The sequence below is a fragment of the Bicyclus anynana genome, chromosome 1 (assembly GCF_947172395.1).
Source record: "Bicyclus anynana chromosome 1, ilBicAnyn1.1, whole genome shotgun sequence".
Classification (NCBI taxonomy): domain Eukaryota; kingdom Metazoa; phylum Arthropoda; class Insecta; order Lepidoptera; family Nymphalidae; genus Bicyclus; species Bicyclus anynana.
In genome coordinates, this window is record NC_069083.1 from 2,304,193 (window position 1) to 2,331,844 (window position 27,652).

Sequence of the window (27,652 nt, forward strand, 5' to 3'; positions counted from 1 at the left end):
AAACACAATGCATTCACTGTTGTACAAAAAATATTTTCTTGATCTTAATAAACGCATACGCCATATTGAACTGAGGCGACAGGGTCAAGAAATTCAGCATGTAGTCCAGTGTGTTACCAAAAAAAAGCTTCGCTATGACAGTAGTTTCTCCTGTAAAGTTAATTTATGTTAGATACATACTGCCTAACGTGTCATATCAGGGACACAGAATCAAGACCGGGAGCCGCAGCAGAAAAAGCTAAAACCGGTAAGTGGCACAATTATTACTTTTGCGGTGGAGACCCTTGGGCCATGTAGCACTGTCAGTCAGTCGCAGTGCCAAAAAAAATCCCTCCGCATTATTTCACCGCGGCTAGTTGCTGTCTGTCTGCAGTCTGGTGACAAAAGGTATGTTGATCGCGATGAGCATAACATCATGCCAATCGCACCGACACACGATAAGTTTTATCGGATTGTGTGCAGTGCATATATGGAGCTCTTTTCTGCATTTTAGCGCAATTGGGTATATTGCCTTAGTGTGCTTCTTCTAATATCCTACATCATATGGACGACATCATCAGCATCATTCATTCATCATCATTAACAAACTATATTCGGCTAACTGTTGAGTAGATACGAATTTCTCTCAAAATGAGAGAGGATAGGCCTTAGTCCACCATGCTGACTCAATACGGATTGGCAGACTTCACACACGTAGAGAATTAAGAAAATTCTCATTTGTTCTCACGATGTTTTTTCTTCACCTTATATATTATACTCTGTGTCCATCTCAAACGATGGACACAGAGTATAATTAGGTCACACTGTTAAAGAATCCCTCACCAAACACGACGTTAAGCATCACGTAGGCCATCATGTTGAGGGACGTTTGAGAGCTCATGCTGAACAGATACGCTTGTGGAATACAGCCTACTCCGTACACAGTGAGCATGAGCGGCACCACCACTGAAACCATAGCAGTAAAAAAGTTTTATATATAGACTAAGAGCTCGTAAACCCCAAACCTTCGTCATTTTTTAAAAGCTGAAAGTTTGTCAGCTCATGCTCCTACCATAAGTAAGTACGGTAGCCAATTATGGAGTTTGGGTTGTGGTGGCTTTGGGAGGTAGCAGGTTTTTAAGGTAATACTATTGATTTGAAACTTCAAGGATCTCTAAGGATAAGGATTCGAAGGGTTTTCAAAAAATGGAATCTCTGTCATTCATTTCTGTTGGAATACGGAGATAAAAATAGCCATAATCATAGTCATAACTACCACTTACAAATTTTATCAATAGAAAGCCATGTTGGCTTTCCTTATAATAAAAAGCCAGGTTAGCTTATAATCCAAAGTACTCAAAAACTTTACCACCTTACAATATTAGTATAGATTACCAAGGTCAGTATAATAGAACGTTCGGGGTGCCACGAGTGCCATGATGACTATCATGGCTGCCGTCATCAGGATGACGAGGAAGAAGTACAGGATGACGTCGTACACGAACAGAGTGAACCAGTAACGCGCCGGAGAGAAGTTCGATGCGTGACTCTACAAAAGAGTAGTGAGAGTGTTAAGAAAAGATTCAAAAGAGAGTAATTTAGATTAATTATTATCAGCCTATTTTAAAGGAAATAGGGAAGGAAAAACATGGTGAGGAAAACTGAGAATTTTCTCATTTCTCTACGTGTGTCTTTTGCCAATCCGCATTGGGCCAGCGTGGTGGACTATTGGCCAAACCTCTTTCATTCTGAGAGGAGACTCATGCTCAGCAGTAAGCCGAATATGGGTTGATAATGACGATGATGATGATGATTTTAAAGGCAGACTACGAAGTCAGGCCTCCCTCCCTATAGGAAAGTGTATATGGAACTTAGATCTATCAAGCTGCTCTGAAGGGGGTAGCAGGCTTAGAGAAATATTTTTCTCTTCGACGATAACTATCGGGACCGAGACTTAACGTGCTCTCTACTACTTAACCTAAAGAACTATCTTTAATATCTTCTTACCTGCGTATGCCTCACAAATCCACTTTCCTTTGAGGGTATGATAGTGATATGAGATATTGTCAATATAAGTAGGAACTGTATCAATATCGGAGGAGCGGAGGCTGTTTTTAACCACTGCGAACAAACTTCTAGTTAAATAATGACAAATTATGTCAAGTACTCACGTGTGGCACGTCGATCCTTTGTCTACAAACGCTAACGTTTCGAAAACTAAAAAAATGTATTGTATGAAGCGTTTATTAGATAGTAAAATATAAAGTACAAAAAGTGTCGACATTTAGCTTACAGTAGAAAGGTCCAATGTCATGGGATAGTCCGTGACTTGTATGGTGGCGTCCAGGGCGCCGGTGTAGTGTCGTATCAACGCCATGTAGGCGCGCGCCAGGGCTCTGGCGGCCGCGCCGTGGTCGTGGTGCAGTGGACTGTACAACACCTTCATCTTGGGAGAATATAACAAGGACTGTAGGAGCACAATAAGACTAACTTCTTAAACTTACGCTTAAAACGGCCATAGAACTAGTGATTGAAAGCTACACTTTAAATAAACATCTATTGGTTCTAGGTATAAGCGACAGTCCTCTGTGCAGAGCATGTATGGAGGAAGAAGAAGAATGCAGCTTTTTTTGCAGCAAGCTCGGCTGGCTGGACTGTATTAGAAATTGACCAATATCTGCTGACCTCTCCAACCAAATCAAGTTTGTGCTAAGTGGATACCATGAAAAGGCGTTTCAGGACGTTTCGAATTAGAGCTGGTTTCTTTGATTTTAAAGAAAATTTGAATTTTTAGATGCTTAATTAATGACTTAATAGATTGTCAGTGAAATTGACATTGTAAGACACTAAAGTTGAATGATGACAATGATGGGCAAGGTGTTCCCGAAACCAATCCTGCAGTCTCAAGTGGATACTGTCTAAAGGCCTCTCTGACGGAGCTGACGTAGAGAAATACTATAGTTTAACCAGTAACGATTTTAAATTTAATAAGTAACGTTTTCTAAGAAGTATTAACGATTTCAGCTATGCGACGTTTAAGCGATTTGCTTGTAATTCTGTCAAGATTTTCTACAAAAAATAAAATTGTTAGTTAAAAATAGAACTTGAATCAGGTTAGGAATGAGTAAGTCCTTTAGAATTACTCGTTCCTAACCTAAATTAATAATCATACTTACAGCAAGGGAGTCGTTTGCAGAATTGACCTCTAGGCCGTAAGCAAATATGTAGACGTAATCTTGTGGCGAATATATGGCGCGGTTCACGAGATATTCAGTCAAGCTCTGTCAAAATTTAAACAGAATTGTTAAAACGTATGTATTTATAGACGTTAATTTTCGAAAGTTTTGAAGAAAGAATAATCAATGTTTTGCTAGTTTGGATTCCTTATTTCTTTGAAGAATCCGTTTGGCATCGCGACACAAAAATAAAATACCTACTCTACAAATAACTTTCGCCAATAAAATTCGCCATGCAAATTCAGATCATGTTTATGAATTTTTGAGAAATTACGCTTCGTAAAGAATACCTAAAATAAATTTATTGATTTTGGTCAAAATAGATATTTGATAAATACAATGGACATACAAAGAAAAGGTCAAAGTTATAGAAAATCTAGATATGAAATATCGACATTTCCAGGGTATCATAAAGGCATTTAGCAGAAACATCAATCTAACAAATTTTGTCAGTGCAATCGAGAATAATAAATTTATTTACTAGTAGATTGTCACAACAACATAAGTGGAAATATTATAACTTGAACGACTGACCTCTGGTGCTAAGAGCGCCGTATAACTCATACGTCTTACTTCTTTTCCTGTCGCTTTAGTTTCAGACATTACATACCTTTAAAGAAAATATTTAAAAAATATCTCTTTAACTGCAGCCATTTATGACTATTAAAATATTACAAGAGAATTTCAAAAATTCAATACTAACGCATTCGCCACCGATAACGCATTGGTGGAATTATCACATTTGAGTATCAAATTAGTCTTCTGTTCCAATGCCTCCACAGTTAATACCTGTATTAGAAATAACCTTAAAATCATTAGTGTCATCATTAACAGCCGATGGACGTCCACGGCTGGATATAGGCCTCTTGCACCTCATGGACCTTCAAGCACAAGGTCTCGAGCCGCCAGCATCCAGTGTAAACATTTTGGTTATCTAACTAATCATTGTCATCATTAACAATCCGACGAGGTCCCCGATATCTGACGTCACCCAGACGTGGGCTTTTTAACTCATGATCTCGGGGGCGCCCGGACTGATACACTCAGGCCAAAACACCCTTTCCGAACGGCCCTCTAAGTCGAGGTCCGAGTCTCAGAGGAGACGCCCTTAGAGAGTCGTTCCGCCCATCTACTCTGCTTCTGCCTTCGGGCCCCATCAGGCGATGCTTCTGCGCTCGCCTAAACACCCCGGTGACGCCGCTGAGGTCCCATAAGGAGCCTACGGCACTTACACAATCAGAAACAAAAAAAATTAACAATCCATATTCGGAGCATTGTTTAGCATGAGTTTCCTCTCAGAATGAGTGTAGTTAGGCTGATAGTCCACCACGCTGACCCAACACAGATTGGCAGACTTATTAGGCACACACGTAGAGAATTAAGAAAATCCTCAGGTATTGAGGTTTCCTCACGATGTTCTTCCTTCAGCGTTTGAGACACGTGATTTAAATTTTATAACTGAAAAGCTGCTGTAGGTGCATGCCCCGGACCGTATTCGAACCCGCCCCCTCAGAATCGAAAGCAGAGGTCCACTGGGCTAGTTAAAAATACCTCGCCGTGTATGCTGGTTTTAGTAACTTTGTGAGTCTCCATCTCTGCAAGGACGGAAGAAAGTGATCTGCCCATAAAAACACCGGCTACCAGGGCCGATAAAATCTGAAAACAAAATTAAAGAAGTCAGAACTTAGGAAACATGAAACAGTTATAAGTATAAAAAAAAATTATTAATGGATTTATTAATGCAAAAATATCATTATATATACATTGGATGGATTTGAATACAGCCCTTTCCACGTTCGAGGAACTGTAAACATATTTTAAACATATTTTTAATATTAATATTATCTTATTAATTATTAGCAGGTTTATTACAGTGAGATTTCAAAATATCATCATACATGGTAAGAAAATGGAAAATAACTCACCGTAACAATAAAATAAAATCTGTAGTGATGGTAAAACGTGAAGAACTTCCATCCCATGTATACCAATTCATCCATGTTCCCAAAATGGTTCCTCCGTCGCTTCCATGTTACAGTCTCTGTTCATTTACAATTAGTTTACCGACTTTAAAAAAGGAAGAGGTTCTCTATTCGACGCGTATGTTTTTTTTTAATTTTTTTCATTTAATGTTTGTTACCACATAACTTCGTCATTTCTTAACCAATTTTGAAAATTATTTTTTTTTATTTGAAAATAGGTCTAGTAATTTTGTGTTAAAATTAAAATAACGAAATTGACCATATTGTGGCGCTTTCGTTCATTATGACTAGGACACACTAAAACCAGAAAAATGTCACACATATATAGATGCGAGTGCCTTACTAAGAACTACAGTATGTTACAGGTTCCTCGATTACATGTGGTATAAACATTCATTATTTAGGTTATTGTAGAGAGGGGAGGTATCAATGTTGGTATAAATAAGAGGGTATTTGATGACTTGAGCTCAGTTCTTTGTTAGGCAGCGTAAACGCCGTCACGCTGCCAGTCGCGTTTGTGTTGAGGTTGTTGATATTGTTTTGTGTTACTGTTTAGTATGGAGAACATGTCGGGCAGAGAAGGTGAGTGTTGGCTAGTCGAAAGGGATCCCTTAAACCTACTCACAAGTCCTGGGATCTACTCGAGATGTTTCCTCTACCACAAAACAATAGTTCAATCGCTGTCGCTGCTACCGTCACGTCACATGTAGTAAAGTGAGTTACCAGCAATGTTGTTCAATGCATCCTTAACTATCCCGCGCTCAGTCAAACTGGTCACATGGATCGAAGCTCTGGACTCTGTTATGGCCCTTTAAAAAAACAAGTACCTATCTAAAAATAGTATATAAATAAGTACCTCTTCTTTTATAATATATTTTCAATTTTTCTTCACATTTTTTTAAATACCAACCATCTATTACCGTAGGGAATAATGTAAAATAAGGTAGGTAATGGATATTGCCCAGTTGACAATGTGACTTTCGTTAACAATGGTTAACAAAATGGTTTTGGCTGGTGGTAGGATTCAGCCGTGGCTAGTTACCACCCTACCGGCAAAGACGTACGGCCAAGCGATTTAGCGTTCCGGTACGATGCCGTGTAGAAACCGAAAGGGGTGTGGATTTTCATCCTCCTCCTGACAAGTTAGCCCGCTTCCATCTTAGACTGCATCATCACTTAGCTTGTAGTTAGAATAAAAAAAAATACGAAACAGGAATGCGAAAAATGCGGTTGTTATTGAATTGATGTTATTAAATTAGGGGGTTAATCAACGATATTTATCGTTGGGGTTAATATAAATCAAAATTAGTGAACAGGCCAGCAGGTAAGCTAGGTGTGGACATCTATTGTATTTTTCCAAAACCGTAATTTATCATTAATGATATAATTTAAAAAATAATCACAATAAAATGTTAACCACCACCATCTTAAGAAATCTTACCTATTACAGACCTCTTCGGTATCAGGTACGCTTATATTTATAGAAATAATTCCATATTTGATCGAATGCTCTGTAAGGTCCTTGACCAGACTAGCGACGTCAGCCGTCGGGCGGGCGGGCAGTCGCAGGATGAGCAAGGAGCCTAAATGAGCTCTGACAGTTGCGCCCGCCTCAGATGCTCTGCCGAGCAAGTTGGAGACATTCTCCTCTGTCTCTCTGCCGCCGCTACGGAATGTTATACGGATGCGATATTCACGGCCTGAAATTAGTCTGTCAGTCAACATCCTTAAAGGTACTGACCAAAGTTACTGGGCGTAATGTACCATTTGCAGCGAGCATGTTACGTTACGCCGTGTGCTAAATATCTGTAAATCAGTGTAACATGCTCGTTGCTAGTCCGTGCTCCAGATTTACTACTGACGTACTGACTGAAGCGCGAAACACTCTAAAAAACCGACAACGGAGTGGATCACTTTGCGTGCGAGCGCTTTGTTTTTTTTGTTTTTTTCGTAGTGACTGCACGAACACTCGCTTTGTAACACGTTACATTACGATACCAGTACTGTGAAGTTACGCCCCGTAACGTCGGTCAGTACCGACCTTAATATTTCATCATCATTATTAACAACTCATATTCGGCTTATTGATAAGGACAGGTTTCCACTCAGAAGAGAGAGGTTTAGCTGTCCACCACGCTCCACGGTCCACCACGCTTGCCCAACTTCACACACATTAAGAAAATTCTCAGGTATGGTATGTAGGTTTTCTAACAATTTTTTTCCTTCACCGTTTGAGACATGGCAAATTTAATTTCTGAAAATGCACATAAATGAAAAGGTGCATGCCCCGGACTGCATTCGAATCTACGTCCTCCTTAATACCTATCTAAACTAATATTATACAGAAGTAAGATTTGTTTTTCTTTATTTGTTTATTAGGAATAGGCTCAGCGAAACTACTGGGCTGATTTTAAAAACTCTTTCAGCAATTGAAAACAACATTTTTAGCGAGTAATCCTGTATTCTCACGGGAATGGGTAATACGCTGATAAAACCGCAGGGGGTCTGCTAAACTATTTAAAGTAATTTAGGTATTCGATTGTTTATTCCCAATTTCGCCGACCATAGCTTGCGACCAATTTTGATCAAACATAATATCTTCTTTAGCTATTATATTAGATGGTATTTTTTTTTTTTATTCTTTACAAGTTAGCCCTTGACTACAATCTCACCTGATGGTAAGTGATGATGTAATCTAAGATGGAAACGGGCTAACTTGTTAGGAGGAGGATGAAAATCCACACTCCTTTCGGTTTCTACACGACATCGTACCGGAACGCTAAATCGCTTGGCGATACGTCTTTGTCGGTAGGGTGGTAACTAGCCACGGCCGAAGCCTCCCACCAGCTAGACCTGGACCAATTAAGAAAACCTCAATCGGCCCAGCCGGGGATCGAATCCAGGACCTCCGTCATTAAATCCACCGCGCATACCACTGCACCACGGAGGCCGTGGTATTGCTGGAAAACTAGCCTTCAAATAATTCTGCTTCAAAGACCGCATCCAAATCCTATTCCGTTTGTGAATTGCCACAGCCACAGACACGCAGTGGTCATAATAACTCCCCTCTCATTAAAACATAAACAAATACTCACCGTAGTTAAAGAAAATATAAGCCGGAGTGCCGCCAAAAACCAAAATTTTGTGGTCGAAAATAAAAACACGATCGGCGAACTCAAGCGAGATACTATTGAAACATAGTTGTACGATTGTTATGTAGCCTCTGTATTGCTGTAAGATGTCAAATAAATATTTTATTCAAATCAATTAAATTAACGCATTGGAAAATTTGTGTGACGCGCATGGGTGTTTTCCAATGCCAGGGCGTGTCAGAGTATCTAATATATAAAAATCTCGTGTAATCTCGTGTAAAGTATCTAATATAAAAAAATCTCGTCACAATGTTTGTTCCCATATTCAGTAAGTCTGAGAATCGGCTTCTATCTATTTTTCAAACCCCTAAGTGAGAATAGTTGTCCACCCTAACCAGTTTGAGCTTTAATACCATACCATAAAGTTAAGTTGATAGCGCCCGCGACCCGCGACCTGCGACCGCGACCGGGTCGTACGACCCATTGCTCCACGCACACCGGTCGCGCGACGCGGTCTCGGAATTTATTTAGTGCTCCATATAAATTCATAATAAGCAGTGGGTCGTGCACCCGGTCGCGGTCGCCAAGAATCAAATGCTACCTTTACAATGCCTCAGGGAATCGGAAAAATTATGGAATGATTTTATATGCTCACCATAATTTTATCTGTGATGACTGCTGTGTAAATAGGATCAGCTGTAAACGATGGTATGATCACAACCTGAAACGAATTAAGTTAATAATAGTACTTTTGGTAAATTGTACAATATCGGGAAGTGGCAACGCTTGGTAGCCTAGATATAGATAATTATACGCGGCGGTAATCACTTAACATCGGGTGACTCTCTTGCTTGTTTGCATTAGGTACATGATTTATATTATAATAGGTTATTTGAAACTTTATTTTTTATTGTCTTAAAGTGTTCATTATCGTTCTATTAGATTGAAAAAAAATAATCATATTTTTCTGAGACGTGATTATATGAAAATTTTCATTTTTATAATTTTTTAAGCCAAAACGCCTGTCGGCCATGACGGTATTTTATTTCAACTGTTTCATGACGTCACTATAACAAATCCCTTACAAACGGAGCGTTTGACAAAGAATATTACATATCAATTAGTTTGACGTTTAGTACATCAAGTAACAGTGTGACGTCAAAAAATGGACGTTTTTGACGTTTGGAAAAATTGTAAAAATACATGATTTTTAAATTAAGTTTATAAGAAATCCCTAATTTTTATATCGATTCTCTTTCTACAAACGCTAACGCTTCGAAAATTAAAAAATGTATGGGAATGACATTCACTATCGACAGGTCACGTGATCAACTTGTCGATCGGATCTGTCATTCCCATACATTTTTTAATTTTCGAAGCGTTTTCGATTGTAGAAAAAGAATCGACGTACCACATGGCTACAGGCAAGGCCAATACACATAAATTATGACTTAAGTATAGTTACAGTAGAATTCATAGAAGTTGTAGGAGCTCCCCCAGGGGATCATTCACCCGCTGAGTGTCAAATTCTCAAACAAATAGAGGTTAAAATCGACACCCAGCGGCTGAATGATCCCTACAACGTCTATGAATATTTGGTTCAAAACCCACTCTCGGCTCCAGTAGTAGCGCCACCGCCCAGCACAGCTGCGCGCGATAGTACGCGCCCAAGTTCCGCACATATTCGTGTCGCTGAGTCTCCAGGTCACACTCTGACAGCAAACGTTTGGAGCGAATCTCCTTGTACTCTTCTATATTGTCACTGGACTCATTCCATAGGCAGATCTAAAATAGAATAAACTATATCATTGTCCTAGTGACAAAGGGCCTTATTAGAAGGCTCAAAGTCAGTCAGTCAAAGGAGCGAGCTATGCTTAGAGTTTCTCTGCGTGATCGAATCAGGACTATGGAGATCCGCAGACGAACAAAAGTCATTGACGTAGCTCAGCGGGTCAATGGGCAGGCCACATAGTTCGAAGAGCCGATGGACGTTGGGGTCCCAACGTGCTGGAATGGCGACCCCGCACCGGAAAGCGCTGTGTTGGTCGACCCCCCACTAGGTGGACCGAGGATATCAAGCGAGTTGCAGGGAGCCGCTGGATGCTGGTGGCTCGAGATCTATCTGCTGATAAGGTAAGGTAAGGTATCTTTATATTTATCTAAACATTAGCTGACACCACGCTGTTTCACCCGCGTGGTTCCCGTTCCCGTAGGAATACGGGGATAAAATATAGCCTTCCTCTATGTAACACTGAAAGTTTTCAAATCGGAATTTTTCAATATTAATATAATCTCGAATATATAGCTTTCAATCATCTATCGAATAACACCAGCACTTACGCGACAGAACAGCGCCAAGTGTTCCTGAACGGTCAAGTCTTCCACGAGGCAGCCGTTATGGTGGCAGTAGCCCATCATGGTGCACACCGTCATGGGGCTGACACCTGGCTTCAGCTCCTCGCCCAGCACCGTCACTGTCCCTTTGTCTGGATACGAGAGCCCTAAGAAATTGTACACCAATGTTAAGCCTCAATAGCTCCACGGTATGTGCTGTCGGACTCATCATCGATGGGTGGTGGTTCGATCCCCGCCCCGATGGTCTATTGTCGTACCCACCCCAATACAGTCTTTCCCGACTACTTGGAAGGGAATAGGGATATTGGTTGTATTTAAAAGATAAGGCAAATATTTTGATTGCTTTATCGAGACTTAGATTGAACCTCCACTTGTGATTGCAAGTGATGGTGCAATCTTGTAGTCTCTTGACAATTTGAAACTACTCGTAAATGGTTTCTACTAGGTGATCTGCTACGTGAAATCTACTCAGCTGGACGGTGCATTGGTACAGATATAGTGGTTGTACGGTGTAGCCTGTAGTCATGGATACTTTTGTTTACGAGACAGGAAGGTTATGAGGGTCTTCTGCCCAAAACTCCACGGCGCTCAGAGTAATCCCACGGGATTACTTTAGCATACTAATGCAACACCAGCAGTTTGGAAATTATAAACAACTTAACTTGCCCACCAAAACCCAGGCCTAGAATGCGTGCCAAGATATATTTTCTGACAAGAGAAAGACATATTTTCGACCGTCGCAACAAAAGAGATCGATTTTGTCCGTATCACTGGTATTAGTTGACAAATTTTCTCTTGTCACGAGATATCGTGTGGCGCCCATCCTAGGCCTTTCGATCTTCCATTTGTAAAGAAATATGTGATAAACTGCGACCGAATACTCCTAACACTATTAGACATTACTAAAATAATACCTGTAAGTAAATCTTCAATCGCAAAGATGGTGTCTTGCTGCATTGCTTCGGAGTACAGCATCGTGAATTCACCGCGGTAGATGTCCATCGTTACGTCGCTTAGGATTGGTCCACCCATGATACTCTGGATTACAGATTTCCATTTCGAATGGAGCAATGATGCTATTACGAACTTGCCTAGCATTTTTAATCTTGCAAATATGCCACATCATGTATTCGGCATGTGAGGAAATACAAACGCTAGCATACCTTAAAAATGTATTGTGTTCGTCGACTAAAATATAACCACATGGTATGCTACCGTTGGTATAGTGGTGTACCTACTTAAACGCTCTCCTAAATGTTCACCTAGTAGAAACCGATATACAAGCGAGGTTGTTGCGACTATGGTTCAAAACTTAGCTTAATTACTCGTAATAATTAGCTACATGAATGTCAATTCCTAATGGCATATAATAAATAGCTAAAATTGAGCCATGATAGCCCAGAGTATATGACTTCTGCCTCCGATTCCGGAAGGTGTGGGTTCGAATCCGCATGCATCTCCAACTTTTCAGTGTGTAAAGTCTGCCAATCCGCATATTTGGGCCAGTGTGGTGAACTATTGGCCTAACGCCTCTCATCCTGAGAGGAGAGTGAGCTCAGCAGTGATCCGAATATGGGTTGATAACGACGATAACGAAATAGGTAAACACTTAAGGGCAACCATACCTTTGTGACATTTCGAATACTTATAGCTTTGGCTATCAGCTCATCGACCTCCTGTAAATTTTCCCGCTCTTTCCCCGATGGCGTTTCTATTGTATGCAATTGGTTGACATCCTAAAATATTAATTCACTAATATCATCTAATCACTAAATAAATAATCAATTTATTAATAAAAATCTAATAAGTTAAGTATTGATGTCCTCGTCTTTAAATATTATTTTTTAATCAAGGCTTGTATGCTTTGTTATGTAATTTTATAACTGGAAAGATTCTAGTTTGATAGGTAAAAGAGCGATTTTTTTATATCATCAAAGGTAAAAGTTTAAATTAGTTATGTCGCGGACAAAGCCGTTTGCTTGTCATCAAATAGACCAAGACCAAACTAACCACAGCTTTCTTGAATATGATAGATCTCCAGGACACCTGGCCACCTATATTTTGTTTGACAGTTCTTTGTAAGATCATCAGCAAACCGAAGTACAATGCTATTATGAAAATCCACGACACTATTGTGTAGTTCACTGTACTTGACTCAAAACGCGCTTCCTCTGAAAAAAAACCAGGTTATGTGCTTTTTTATAACAAAACCAGCCGAAACGACTTCTTACGCGTAAAATTCAGTTTTTTCGGGATTACATTGGGGTATTGTATAATGTCAATCTAGGGTATAATCTATCTCCGTTTCAAATTTCACTAAAATCGGTTCAATAGTTTTTGCGTGAAAGAGTAACAAACATTTATAAATCCATACAAACTTTCGAATGCCGTGGCAACTTCACATAGTCAATTAGGTACAGTTACGCAAGCATCCAATAAGCTATTGGCACAAACAGACCCTTCGCTACACCTTACTTCTACCCTACCCCTACCAACCTCTACCCTATCCCTATTCTACCCCTACCCTCTTTGGTCTGCCTCTTGTATCCCCTCCACTTGCAAATTCAACTACTACTGCTACTATACACTAATAATAATTATTTTTATAGAAGAAACACTAATAATAATTAGGTATATAAAGGAAAAATGTGTATTTTTGTATATAACGAATAAACTCGAAAATTACAGGACTGATTTGATAAATTCTTTCACTAGTAGAAAACTATATTATCAAGGCCACCATAGGCTATATTTAATCTTCAAATTCAACGTTATATTTAATCATTCACCGTTCACGGGAAAACGGATAAAAGCGTGAAGATTTACTGGTGTGTACTAAATCGATACAACATGACAGTGACATACGTCCAGTTTGCAGCAAAGCGAACTCGTTCAGTCCATGCATGAGACCGAGCGGCGGGATCAGCAGATGCATGCAGAACGTGAACACCTCATGCTTGAGGTCTATCCCGTGGTGCACTATGAGCTCCGCTAGGAACGTCTGCAGCAGCGTGAACAAGGTCGTCCAAAGGCATGCGATCCAAGCTATGAAGACAAGCAATAATTAAAGTCAATAATATTTATTTTTATTCAATTAAATATCAATAAATCTTATTGGATAGAAATTGGAATTGTTAATAAAAAAAATTTTTTAAACTATGGCTTGTTTGTTATTTTTTGACGGCCTCCGTGGCGCAGTGGTATGCGCGGTGGATTTACAAGTTCGATCACCGGCTGGGCCGATTGAGGTTTTCTTAATTGGTCCAGGTTTGACTGGTGTTTTTTTTTGGTTTGGAAGACTTCGGCCGTGGCTAGTTACCACCCTACCGACAAAGACGTACTGCCAAGCGATTTCAGGGTACGATGTCGTGAAGACACCGAAAGAGGTGTGTGGTTTTTCATCTTCCTCTTAACAAGTTAGCTTGTTTCAGATTGCATCATTACTTACCATAAGGTGAGATTGTAGTCAAGGGCTAACTTGTAAAAAGTAATAAAAAAAAATGTTCTTTAAGCTTTGATATACTCGTAGATGATTCAGTTCAGTGTATATGTGGTTACAGCAAACTTATATCTTGTGGAAAGCACGTAGTATACCTGAGGGGTAAGGTCTGTTTAGAGGATATCGACAAACGACCCCCCGAGTCTTCGCCACCAAGCGGTCTGAAAAACTTCGATGGTTTTTAGTCGGTAAGAGTTCCACATTACTTCCTAACCCCACGTTGAAAAGGGCAATATTATAGATATACTATAGGCTACAGTCTATCTATAGTATATAGCCTTAATAGCTCAACTGTAAAAGCACCGGACTCATCACCGAGAGGTCGTGGTTCGATCCTCGCCCGCTCGACTATTTTCGTACCCACTCCTAACACAGTCTTTTCGGACTAATTGGTAAGGAATGGGAATATTCGTCATACTTAAAAGATATGGCAAATATTCTCTACTAGCTGACACCGCGCGGTTTCACCCGCGTGGTTCCCGTTCTCGTAAGAATATAGGGATAATATATAGCCTATAGCCTTCCTCGATAAATGGGCTATCTAACACTTGAAAGAATTTTTCAGATCGGACCAGTAGTTCCTGAGATTAGCGCGTTTAATCAAACAAACAAACTCTTCAACTTTATAATATTAGTACAGATTAGTATAGATTAAAATCTTACTCTCAGTATGGTACATGGACATAATCAACGCGATCATGATCATGAGGGTGACGTAGACCAGGATGAGCACCATTGCGAACGCCAGGTGGATCCAGCGGAAGACGAGGATGAGCGTGATGCTGCCCAGCAGGCAAGCGGGCGCCGTGCTGAGCAGCCCGTACACCATCCAGCCCAGGTACATCGACGAGTAGTCCACGCCGCGGATGCGGAGGGCGCGCTGGTGAATTTTATGTACATAATTAGGTACGTTTATCCTACCATACTACTCTTATTTAAACAGCCCATTTGAATGGCGCACTGTTGTATCAGGCCTATCGTCTTATAAGAGGAAATATATTGAAGCTATTTCCAACACGGGTGGACTACGAGTGGTTTAAAGAGAATGTTTGAGTACAAATGGTAGCATAGCATGTTTTAGGGGATATTCCTTGCATGCCCTGCGAAGTTTTTTCTATTACAGGCAATGGTTTACACTAACAATCTGCATGAAGCGACATCGGCATATGCGCTATCACTCGCGAGCAGCGCCTGCATCGCCGGCACGGGCGGCAGCAGCGAGCAGGTGCAGCACAGCAGGATGCCGGAGACGGCTCTGCTGTGCTGCATGATGCGACACCGCACAGACGCCATCACTCGGTACCTTGAACTTGGTCTCGCCCACAAGCAGCGCTTGCGTCTCCAGCACAGGCGGCAGCAGCGCGCAGGTGCAGCACAGCAGGATGCCGGAGACGGCTCTGCTGTGCTGCATGAGGCGACACCGCACAGACGCCATCACTCGATACCTTGAACTTGGTCTCGCTCACAAGCAGCGCTTGCGTCTCCAGCACAGGCGGCAGCAGCGCGCAGGTGCAGCACAGCAGGATGCCGGAGACAGCACGGCGCACCCGCTCCTGCTGCATAAGAGGCGACACCGGCATAGACGCCAGTTGCAGCTGCGAAGTGACAAGACACTTCTATAAGCTTTTGTTTAGCCAAGATTGTCACTAGAGGGTGATCTATTCAACGGTTAGCAAACAATCTCTGCCACATACTGGTCTCATGTTATAATCAAGCAGTAATGTAACCCAAAAATTAGTAACTTTACCTCGAACACGTTTACTGATTTAGAAAATTCTCTGACAAGAATTAAAGTTTCCAGACTTACTGAAACCACAAAAAGATATGTAAAAGATATTCAAAAATTTAGATATGTTGCCGGAATCTGACCGGCAGGCAGCAAGCAACAAGGTCCAAATTCTGGGCATCAATTCTACCGATAGAACTGGCAATGTGACACTGACCAAGCATTGTGTTGAATAAATAGTATTGTGATGAAAGAGTTTATTAACCTTTAGTCGGATTTTTTTTGTAATTTAATTGACATACATTTTAATAATAAATTAGGTAGATTAGCTACGAAGATTTAGACACAAAATATTATTTATTAATAAATTCAAATGGGATCTCTTGTGTATTAATTTGTCACACACTTGTACCTAATTTGTTACTGTTTGTTGTTTAAACGAAATTTGCATACATTTTTTACGATTATAATATATTATCATTAGGCGGAATCGGAATCCATGAGTACAGCTATGATTGACAATTTCGCAATGACACAAACAGCCGAAATAGCTCAGTTGGGAGAGCGTTAGACTGAAGATCTAAAGGTCCCTGGTTCAATCCCGGGTTTCGGCATTTTTAGTGGATGTCACAAACATCTAATTATTTTGCGTTCCAATTGACTGATATTATGCCACTATGTATTCTGTGCATAAACATAAAAACAAATTGCATAAAAACAAAATCCGTTAGTTTTTTTGTATAACTCAAAAACATACCTATTATTATATTATTATGATTTGAATATTCTTTATTGTGTTTTATGCGTTGATGGGACTGACATACGTCATGCGTCGCTGACAGCCAGCTATGTTCATAGCACGCCGCTGCGTAGGTGAGGATTGTACAAGTCAATCTCCAGCCTCATGTCATACTTGACGCGCTGTGTTATCCTTCGATGTCCCTAAATTTGATCTTCTAAAACAGTCTATAAAAGGCATACTAACAGTGTATGGTTGATGGGACTGACATTTACATTATTGATTGCACGCCGCTACGTTGGTGTGGACTGTGCAAATCAATCTCCAATCTTGTCATCTCATATTTAAAGCGCCGTGACCTCAACAATCTATAAAAGGCATACTAACAGTGTATGCAGGGTTGATGGGACTGATATACGTCAGTATCGCGTCGCTGACCGCAAGCTGTATCGACAGCACGCCGCTGCGTAGGTGAGGATTGTACAATTCACTCTCAGACCGCGTATCGAACTTTGCGCGCTCTGTACTGCGTATTGTAAACATCCACATGTTGTTGTCCTAAAAAAAATAATTATTTCTACTACATATCGGTTCCTAGGTGGTCTCGTTAATACTTCGAAGTTATGGGAGATGGGGCTAAGGAAAATAAATAAGGAAAAACGTGCTCCAGGAAGACAGCGAAGAAAGTTGATAGATGATGTTAAAGAGTGGACCAAGTTAATATACACACAGCTTAAAAATATTGCAAAAGACCGGAAGAGTTTTCTACATATGACCGCCAAATTTCATCTGGGATAAGGCACCTAATGATGATATGGGGATGATGACATGGGTGCATGGGAGATACTCCCGAGCACCCTGCACCTATAGGAAAATACTCATTATTATCAACCGATGGACGTCCACAGCTGGACATAGGCCTCTTGAATGGGCTTCCAAGCACAACGGTCTCGAGTATCCAGCGGCTGGCTGCAACCCGCTTGATATCCTGGTCCATAAACGACAGTGTGGGGATCGACCAACAATATAAAACGCTTTCCGTTACGGGGTCGCCGTTCCAGCACCTTCGGTCCCCAACGTCCATCGGCTCTTCGAACTATGTGGCCAGCCATTGCCTTCAGCTTCGTGACTTGCTGAGTTATGTCAGTGACTTTGGTTGATCGTTGGAAAATACTGAGGATACATGAAATTCCAAAATGGATAGTTACTGTAGGTTTCCATATGACCCAAATCACCGGGTTGTCGATGGGCGTTCCTTGCGAGTGGTTGTATAACATCATATTCAGGTCGTCCTCTGTGGGCGCGCTCATAAAACCTATAAATAATGTTCTAGTGGTAAGTCTTTGCTTTTACTTGTATAACAATAAAAACAATCTTGTATAATACTAGCGGACGCCCGCAACTCTGCTCACGTTCTGTTTATTTTTCTTACAGCCACCTTTTCTTTTTATTGACACTTGCTTGTGGCACATTGTAGTCAAAGAGTTGGGACGAATATTCGGTTGGTATTTAAGCGAAAAAGTCCTGAAAGTATACTAACCTAGACAGAACTGCTTGACTGGGGAATGGACAAAATTAACACCTATATTACCCCATAAAATGTCTTTTGTATAGACTTCCAAACACAACGGTCTCGGGCCACCAGCATCCAGCAGCTTTGAAACCCGCTTAATGCTCCTCGGTCCACCTAGTGAGGGGTCGACCAACACTGCCCTTTCCGGGGCGGGGTCGCCACTCCAGTACCTTGGTACAACCAACCCAACGTCCATCGGCTCTTCGAACTAAGTGCCCTGCCCATTGCCACTTCAACTTAAAAAAATATCCTTCAGTCAAACGAAACTCGTATTACAAAAACCAATGTATTACCAGTTCCTAAGCTCTGTGAAGCGATATTCATAACACGTTGGTAAGGCTCAATGTTAGGCGCGTATCCTAGTATGCACTGCTTGTCCAAGGACTGCAAGATGTCGGTCGAGGTGAGCGGCGCCTGCGGCACGGCCTGCAGTGGAGTGAGGAACACCGGCGTCGCTATGAACACCGCCACGTGGAACAAGATGGCCGCGAATAGAGCCTCCACTAGAAGAAGTCGCCACCGCCGCCTGAAATAAAGCATGCGTGAGAACGTCTTTGAGGTGAAGCCTCAGTGGAAGCACAGAGATATTCCTTATTTTATAAAAAATATGAAAAGAAGAACTATCGTTACTTAAATATTATACCATTCGATATATATCCGTTTCGATAAGGCTCCTGTTCAGAATACAGTAAAACACCAGAAGGGGTGATCGCGCAAAGAAGTGAAGCCATTTAAACTACACTTCTAATGAATAAGTACACTACCAAGCGATTAATACCAAAAAATAGGGAAAATTTTACAGCGCAATGAACTCGCAATATTACGCGGGTGGGAAGTGCGGTAGGTGCGGGTTGATGTTAAAATTTTTGGACACAGTCCTCGCTGTATAATGACGGCTGAACGTACCATCTGGTGTATGATTATTAATTTAAGGGCTCCTGCATTGTCAAGGCCCGATATGATACCTACTGTTACATGACCCTTTACATACAGGGTAAGATTACTTGAGTTTTCAAAAACTTACTGTCTCTGTAAATATGATTTCCATATGAGAGCGTTGGTTTGTCGCTGAAATTTACTACGGATCGGTTTCTTCTCAAACTCCGCTGTCATGGTATAACTTAAAAGAACTCTATATTCTTAATTTATTATGTAATGTTGTTATTTCGAAAGATACCGATTAGTGAAGGTTTATTTAACTTTATTTATAATGAATTTAGAAGATACACAATAAATACCCGCTATTATAATACATATTGACATATTATTATGTCAAAACTATGTCGGGTACTTTTTAAGTATATTTTAATTTTTAATTATAATAAAATATCTAGTTAATCCTCCTTATAAATTAATTGTTTATTCTGTTGGAGAAAATGTGTTCAGCTATACAAAATGGTTTACTTCTTTAGAACGGGTGTCCAGGGCTGCTCTGGTGAGATCTTGCCAGGTTTGGTTGGGCGGGGAGAATGACTTGAGCGAAAAACTTAACGTATGGATGTATGTATATGTGGCTATTTAAAAATTAGAAATGTATTTACAGTAAATTAAGTCATCGTTTACCTATGGTGTTTATTCGCTATAAGTATAACCAAACCTAAACTACCAATCGATATGGTGGTTTGACAAAATGGTGTTAAAACTCCTATCGAATCGGTATACCTACCCGGTTAAGTGGAAAATTTTAAATTCAGTTCTAAAATAGTGCGCTTAGAATAGTAACTTCGAAATTATTAACGTCTGTTCAAACAATAATGTATACTTTACTAATAATCACTGTGCCAACTAAGTGCTTCTTTGGTGATATAAAATGAAACCAATAAGTATCAGATTCAGTGTAATAGAGTATATTGAAGGAAACAATGGTCCGTCTAAGTTTGTTCATCACTTTAGTTGTTATAGGCGTTGCTCATGCAGGTTTGTGAAATTTATTTGATCAAATTTATACAATCTATTAAAGAACGTATTCAAAACTAGCACTACCCCGTGTAGTTCCCATTCCAATGGAAATATCAAGATAAAACATTGTCTCTCTGATATTGAAGCAGAATCATTGGTGAAATAATTTTTCAATTAGGTCGAGTAGTTTCAAAGTCTATGTAAACAAACAATCAAAGGATCAAAATTATGATAATGATAACGGGGGGGTATTAGGGAAGATAACTTTCCGATGTGATTATTAGAAGACAACCCTGATTGATTTTATTTTAAGTACCTAATATAACCAATTTAATAACTTCTTCAATTATTATATTTAATAAATTATTTGTGGTATTGTTAATAAGAGGTTTTAAAAATTTTACTATTACATTTTAAAGCAGTATTTTAACATTATTTTTTTTACCTAGTTATTTCCATAAGAAATTATTCAGACATAATATTACATGCCAAAAGACCTTCTTAAAGTTATTCTCATATCCTTTGGGAACAATTTTTTTTCGGGATGAAAAAGCATGGTATTTACTAAGTAGTACAATTTTAAAGTAACCAGTTGAACAGTGTAGCTGGTCGAAGCACATCAACAATAAAACTAATGTACATTTTCATTTATACCTACGGAATCGGAAATAGGGAATACGGGAGTAAAAAATAGTCAATGTTACTCTCTGATAAAGTAACTTTCTATTGGCGAAGGAATTTCTCAAATTGGTTCTAGAGTTTTTGAGTTTATTATACGTTTCATACAAAAGTACAAATCTTTCATCATTATACTCGTATAAAAGCATACGTATAGGTATATTTAGCTGAGATTGTATGCTTAGAAAGTAATTTTAAAAGTATAAAAACTGTTAATTTGAGAATAATAATATTTGAGTATAATTTGCAAAGACATGACATTCCACATCATGGTGGTTGCAAAAACAATTTTCAACAACAAAGAAATAAAGATGGGTTTAAAAAAAAATATTTAATCGGGTGTCTTTTTTTGTTTTAGCGCTAAGACTTCAACGATCACCACATTTTTCTGGTGCATCAGCGAGTGCCGCTGCAGGAGGATCTGGCAGGCCCGGCTTTAGTGGGCCTGGACGATTTGAGCAGCCTAGAGAATTCGGTTCTGGAGGTTTTGGCGGGCCTAGCTCATATGGTCACGGTGGTTTTGGCGGGCATAGCTCATCTGTGCATGGTGGATTTGGCGGGCCTAGGTCATCTGTGCATGGTGGATTTGGCGGACCTAGCACATCCAGTCACGGTGGTTTCGGCGGGCCTGGCGGATTTGGACAACCAGGCTTCGGAGGCGGCAATCCACGACAGGGTGCTTCCATCAACATTGCGAAAAGTGTCAGTATCAATTCAGGTAGTGGCGGTGGTAAAGCTAAGGCCAGTTCTGGCTCATTTGGTAGAAATTAATTTATGTAAACTACCTGCATGTAATAAATTACCGTCTGATACATTTGGCGAGTGACATGGACCTGGATTATCTTTTGAAGTTTATTTAAATAAATTTGTTATTGATATAATAAATTGTTAAACATGTGTTTTGTTTTTTTATTTATTCTGTCATTCTGTATGTCGATTGTTTTTGCGATTTGTTCAGTCTATACTACATTTTTAATTTTAATTAAAAGTTAGCTTCCTTCCTCTACTTTACATTGTATGTAACATGATATACATAGGTAGATATATAATATAGCTAAACAATAACAATAATATTTGTTGTTGTTGTTGCATTTCTTACTCGTACTTAGTATATACGTACCCTGTATCTTGGCATTGTGTTGAGTACTAGTCAGTTAACTTTTACAGGTAATCAGTTCTCTCATTATATAGGCTGATAATGATAATGACGACAAGAATACATTTCTAAAGTACATATATTATTATAATTTATAAAATAATACAATATTTTAAAAGTATATTTTTATAATTTACTAATTACTATACACCATTTATTTTCCTATACCAATGTTTTCTGTGCCTATACTAAACATGCATTGATGAAATCGCTATTAAATTGAAAGATCTACTTTTTTCCCCCTTCTGTTAAACCTGTAGATAGTATAAATAAACTAATTACTGAAAAAAATATTCGTCATCAACCCATATTCGGCTCACTGCTGAGCTCGAGTCTCCTCTCAGAATGAGAGGGGTTAGGCCAATAGTCCACCACGCTAGCCCAATGCGGATTGGCAGACTTCACACACGCAGAGAATTAAGATAATTCTCTGGTATGCAGGTTTCCTCACGATGTTTTCCTTCACCGATTGAGACACGTGATATTTAATTTCTTAAAATGCACACAACTGAAAAGTTGGAGGTGCATGCCCCGGACCGGATTCGAACCCACACCCTCGGGAATCGGAGGCAGAGGTCATATCCGCTGGGCTATCACAGCTTTAAAAGATATTTATTAAAAGTAATAACGTTTAGAATATGCATAGAAAATGTTCCAGCCAGTCTTATCATACTTTGAAATGCGGAGCGAGCAGTTTCCCACGCGAGAACTAGATGGCGCTGTTAAATATCGCGTCATTCTTAGTTCGCGCTACGACATGTTTATCCCGAAAATATAAATACTGAGAAAGGACTTTTCTCTTTACAGACAAACAGACAAAATTTGTTTTACTAGCGACGCCCGCGGTTTTGTTACCGCGTATTTTTGAAAGTCTCAAAGGTCTAATGAACTGACTGAGGCTTAAGAAAATTTCAATATCAACATTATAGATTAAAGAGAATATTAGAGGTGAGTCGTACTCGCTAAAACGCGTACTGAGTGTTACGAGTACGAGTACGCCGAGAGACGCGCTCCAAAGACTAGCTCCACGAGTATTTAGAAGTACGAGCCATTAGGACCTATAGAATAGATACGTACTCCTAAATACTCAGTGGCCAGCGATTTTACGTCTTATTATCTGATACTAAGCGTACATTAATTTCAAACGAGTTTTACGTAGTCATTTGGACTAGTGGTATGTACGCAAGGTACCAAAAAAATTGAATCCTGAGTTCGATCCCGGGTAACAGAAAATCATTTTTGTCTTTTTATTTTGTTTTTTTCAATTGTTTTCTTCAACTATTTTTGGTTTTTGTAATCCACAAAAAAAAGAAAAAAAATTGCAAACAAAAATATTTCAGTCATTAATTTCAAAATTTCAATTTAATTTTATTATTTAGTTATTTCTTTTAATATTACCTCATGATACTGTCGGGTTACATTAACTTGTTACTTTAGCGGATAAATAATCATACTAAAACAAATAAACATTATGTTTTTAAAATAAGGATTAAAATCAGGGACTCCAAATATTGGAGTATTAAGAGTATTAAGTGTATACTGCGTTAAAAAATCGGTCTTATGTTTGATAAAGTAAAGACAATTTTTCATCGGCAATGGGACGTCACTCACACATTCTTAAACGAACGCGTCCGGGAACGCGTCTCGCGATGTTTTGTCTGTTGGAGTATGAAGTGTTTATTGCGTTGAAAAACCGGTCTTATGTCTAGACAACAAAGTCTATTTTCTTTCGGCATTGATAGAAGTCTCTCACTCACACATTACTAATCGAACGCGTCTCTGAACACGTCCCGTATTGGTTGGACCGTTAGAGTATTTGCGAGTATTGGACTCGCACTCTGTTGACGTCTTGCGCTCCTCGGTACTCGGTACTTCTAAATACGCTTAATACGTGTATAAGTCCCTGCTCCGTACTCGTACGCCATACGTCTTCCAACAAACCTAGTGTTAAGACCTGCTCCAGTATATACGCCTCACCTCTAGAGAATATCAGAATTCAGAATTTCAGAGTAGCGGAGCTGACGCTCGCGATTGTGCCAGCGACTTCGTTCGCGTGGAATCTGGACGTGGAAATCATTAATCAATGTAAAATTGTAAATTGCAAAATTAAAATTTTCAATAGTAGTGAAATAGTCACTATTATTGAAATTTGAATTAGAATGAAAAGTTATGAGTTATGTGTAGTTATTAGGATAAGTTAGCTTAAGTTCCATATTGTATTCTTTCTTAATAAAAAATAAATAAAAAATTAAAGAGTTTGAATTTGAATTTTAAAAATTTTTGAATTTGAATTTTTTCGTATTTTTTTATGATTTATGAACAAATTTTTAAAACTGTAACTCTAAAAATTAAGCACTTTCCATACAAACTTTCACCCCTATTTCACCCCCTTTATATTTTATTCTCGCAATCCTTCTCCGTCTTAAACCGTGGCAAGTTTCATTTGAATTCATTCGTATTCGTGTAGTTTCAGCGTGAACGAAAAACACGGACAGACAGGCAAAAAATCGAAAAAATATTATTTTTAAAATTTTCAAAATATCTTCAATGTACAAAATGTACAGAATTCGTATTATAAGTATAGATTCTAGATGGTGCTGGCGTCCGTTATGCCACGGTAACGTTTGGTGTTACAAATTGTATAAGTAAAATCTAAAATAAATGTATAAAATTCGACCAGTTTTCATATAAGTATAGAGTATAGATATAGATAAGATAGACCCTAGAAGTCAGATGTTATATTTATATTGGGCAAGGCTGTAAAACACAAATGTTCTTAACATCGAATATATTCGTCAACACATGTCTCATAAGTCTTAATATTAAGGTACCAATACCATACCTATTACTGAATATTAGTCAATTATATTTTATGAGAAAGTTGATATGAATAATGTGCTAAATATAAATACTATGTTTCGTATTATAATAATGAAGCAGTGACAAATTTTCCCTTAATACTTTAACAGGCTTATACACATACAGGTATCACGCTTTACTTATAAGACATACTCTTGCGAGTGAGCGTGATAACTATATTTAACCGACTTCAAAAAAAGGAGGAGTTTGTTTACGATAAGAGGATTGATAAGAGTTTTCGCTAGGAGTGTTATCAATCGAAGTAATTTTACATATTGTCTGCGGTTTCCTAGATATGATTCTATCCATTTTAGTGGGAGACCTCTGATACCATTTTGTTCTAATTTATTTAGCAATATAGTATGTGAAACAAAGTCAAAAGCTTTGCTCATGTCAAAAAATATAACAAATGTAGGTTTTTTTGAGTCAATGTATTCTGATATTTTATTAGTCAATTATAATGAGGATTTATTTTTTTGAAATCCAAATTGTTGGTTTGTTAAAATTAATTTTTTGTCAAGAAACTAGAAACTCGGTCATGCATGACCTTTTCAAAATTTTTTGATAAAAATGCATGACCTTTTCAAAATTTTTTGATAAAATTGATACAAACAAACAAGCCAACCATAAGTCTGGCAAAAAATGTCGTAAAACTGAGGCTGTATGGTCATTTAGTAAGCTACGTACTTGTACTCGTACTTGTTCTCCGTTGGGAACAAATTAAAGACGAAAATGAAAATATAATTAAAAATGTCGTAAATTTAGTTTTAGCAGACTCAAAAGTGATTACAAAAATAAGAAAATTGATGTCGAACAAAGGTCAAATTCACAACATCGGTCAGGACAACTTAATAAACAGATCAAATTGTAACCAAAATAAAATGTAAAATGGCAGAGAATGACCTTGAGTGAAGTCACGCACTTGTGAACGATGTGTGTAGGATTAAAGGCGTCTTTGACAGATATCTAACACTCCCCTTTTCCATTCCAGTCACTCTCCCCGCCTATCCCAAGAAACCCAATAAGAATTACACAACAAGAGATGTGGACGCCTCGAACGCCACGAGCACACTGAAGCGGTCCGTACCGCAAGTCGTTGCAACGCGGCCATAACATTTTAAGCAACTTTTTTTGATAATGTTTTCATTATTAAAGTAGAAACTAGAATTATCAAGTTTATTTTTGGATATAGATGGTGAATTGTTGGGTGGTTAGCCATAGCCGGGATTTGGCATTTCCAAGTCTCAACACGAAACTTCAATAAAAATACTAGAATAGAATGAGAGGTCTGGCAGATCTCCTTTTATATAGGTAAGTACTAAGTTTAGCCATATTGCTGATTAAAATTATTATATCATCATCACAAACGTGTTGATCAATGATGAATTAACCCGTGCCTATATTATGTCAACGGATATAATATATATACTTTATTATCAAAAAACATCAAAATGCTGTTAAAAACTACATTTTAAAAGCTTTTATTGAACTTGCAATGTATGTAGGATGGTACGGTGGATTCTTTAAGCTCAATTTTGAAGTAAATATCTTATTCTTCTTTTTCTTTAAGTCCTTTCGCACCCTCATAGTGCTTAGGGCCGAAATTAAACTACATTAGATGATTAGTGAAAAATTGCATTAAATACTTTTAATTTGGTATTCCCGGATATGTAGGAAAAATTATATATTCAGCTCTAATAGCGTTTTGAGTAGTTTATCATCAAAACGGGGAAGTCATATACGCACGTTCAAACAACAAAGTTTACTTTTCTAATAATAATCTTTGTGCCAACTAAGTGGTTCTGTGGTGATATATAATGGAACCAATAAGTATCAGATTCAGTATTGTAGAGTAAATTGAAAGAAACAATGGCCCAGCTGAGTTTGTTCATCACTTTAGTTGTTATAGGCGTTGCTCATGCAGGTTTGTGATTTTTACGTGTTATTAATTTTTTTTTTATTCTTACAAGTTAGCCCTTTACTACAATCTCACCTAATGGTAAGAGATGATGCAATCTAAAATGGAAGCGGGCTAACTTGTCAGGAGTATGATGAAAATCCACACCCTTTCGGTTTCTACACGACCGGTACCGGAACGCTAAATCGCTTGGCGTTACGTCTTTGCCGGTAGGGTGATATTTTGTAACGATTAAACTCAAAAACTACTAAACAGATTTGAAAAATAATTTCACCAATATAAAGCTACATTATCACGGAGTAACATAGGCTGTATTTTATCTCCGTATTCTCATGGGATTGTGTACTACGTAGGTAAAACAGCGAGGCTCTGCTAGTATACATAATATTATAACAGGCAATACTTTTGTTTAATAATGCGCATGTATTTTCCTTTCAGCGCTAAGAGTGCAACGATCACCTCAATTTTCTGGTGCATCAGCGAGTGCTGCAGCAGGAGGATTTGGCAGGCCTGGTTTCGGTGGGCCTGGAGAATTTGGCAGGCCTGGTTTTGGCGGGCCTGGAGAGTTCGGCAGGCCTGGCTTTGGCGGACATGGAGCGTTCGGCAGGCCTGGTTTTGGCGGGCCTGGAGGATTTGATCGGCCTAGAGAATTTGGTCCGGGTGGTTTTGGCGGGCCTGGAGGATTTAGTTCCGGTGGTTTCGGCGGGCCTGGAGGATTCGGACGACCAGGCTTCGGAGATCGTTACCCACGACACGGTGGTTCAATAAACATCTCAAAGAGTGTCAGTATCAGTTCAGGCCGAGGTGGCGGTAAATCTGAGGCTAGTTCAGGCTCATTTGGCGGAAAGTAATTGATTTTAATTACCTTACCAAATAAATGGATGATGCAGATGAATGTGGCGGACGGACTAAAGTCACATAACCAGTTATTAAAACTAAAATCGGTGTATTTAAATACCAT

The 27,652-nt window shown here is 39.0% G+C and overlaps 1 protein-coding gene, 1 non-coding gene and 1 pseudogene across 2 annotated transcripts; 2 read left to right on the forward strand and 1 right to left on the reverse strand.

The window, feature by feature from the left end:
- LOC112044414 (uncharacterized) overlaps positions 1-19,409 on the reverse strand; it is a 23,145-nt pseudogene extending 3,736 nt beyond the window's left edge.
- On the forward strand, positions 16,411-16,483 carry Trnaf-gaa (transfer RNA phenylalanine (anticodon GAA)). The gene has a single exon. It is a non-coding gene; the product is annotated as a tRNA-Phe (tRNA).
- Positions 19,410-26,642: 7,233 nt separating the features above from the next.
- Positions 26,643-27,645, forward strand: LOC112044411 (keratin, type II cytoskeletal 3-like). Its single transcript, XM_024080255.2, has 2 exons — positions 26,643-26,697; positions 27,130-27,645. Exons 1-2 carry the CDS (start codon positions 26,643-26,645, stop codon positions 27,540-27,542), a joined length of 468 nt encoding a protein of 155 aa, XP_023936023.2. The 3' UTR covers positions 27,543-27,645.
- The last annotated feature ends 7 nt before the right edge of the window (positions 27,646-27,652 follow it).

Excerpts from the sequence above, each read along its gene's own strand:
- LOC112044411 (XM_024080255.2), top strand. The coding sequence starts at position 26,643 with ATGGCCCAGCTGAGTTTGTTCATCACTTTAGTTGTTATAGGCGTTGCT. Across the intron at positions 26,698-27,129 it reads TATAGGCGTTGCTCATGCAG|CGCTAAGAGTGCAACGATCA; the intron begins GTTTGTGATTTT and ends TTTTCCTTTCAG.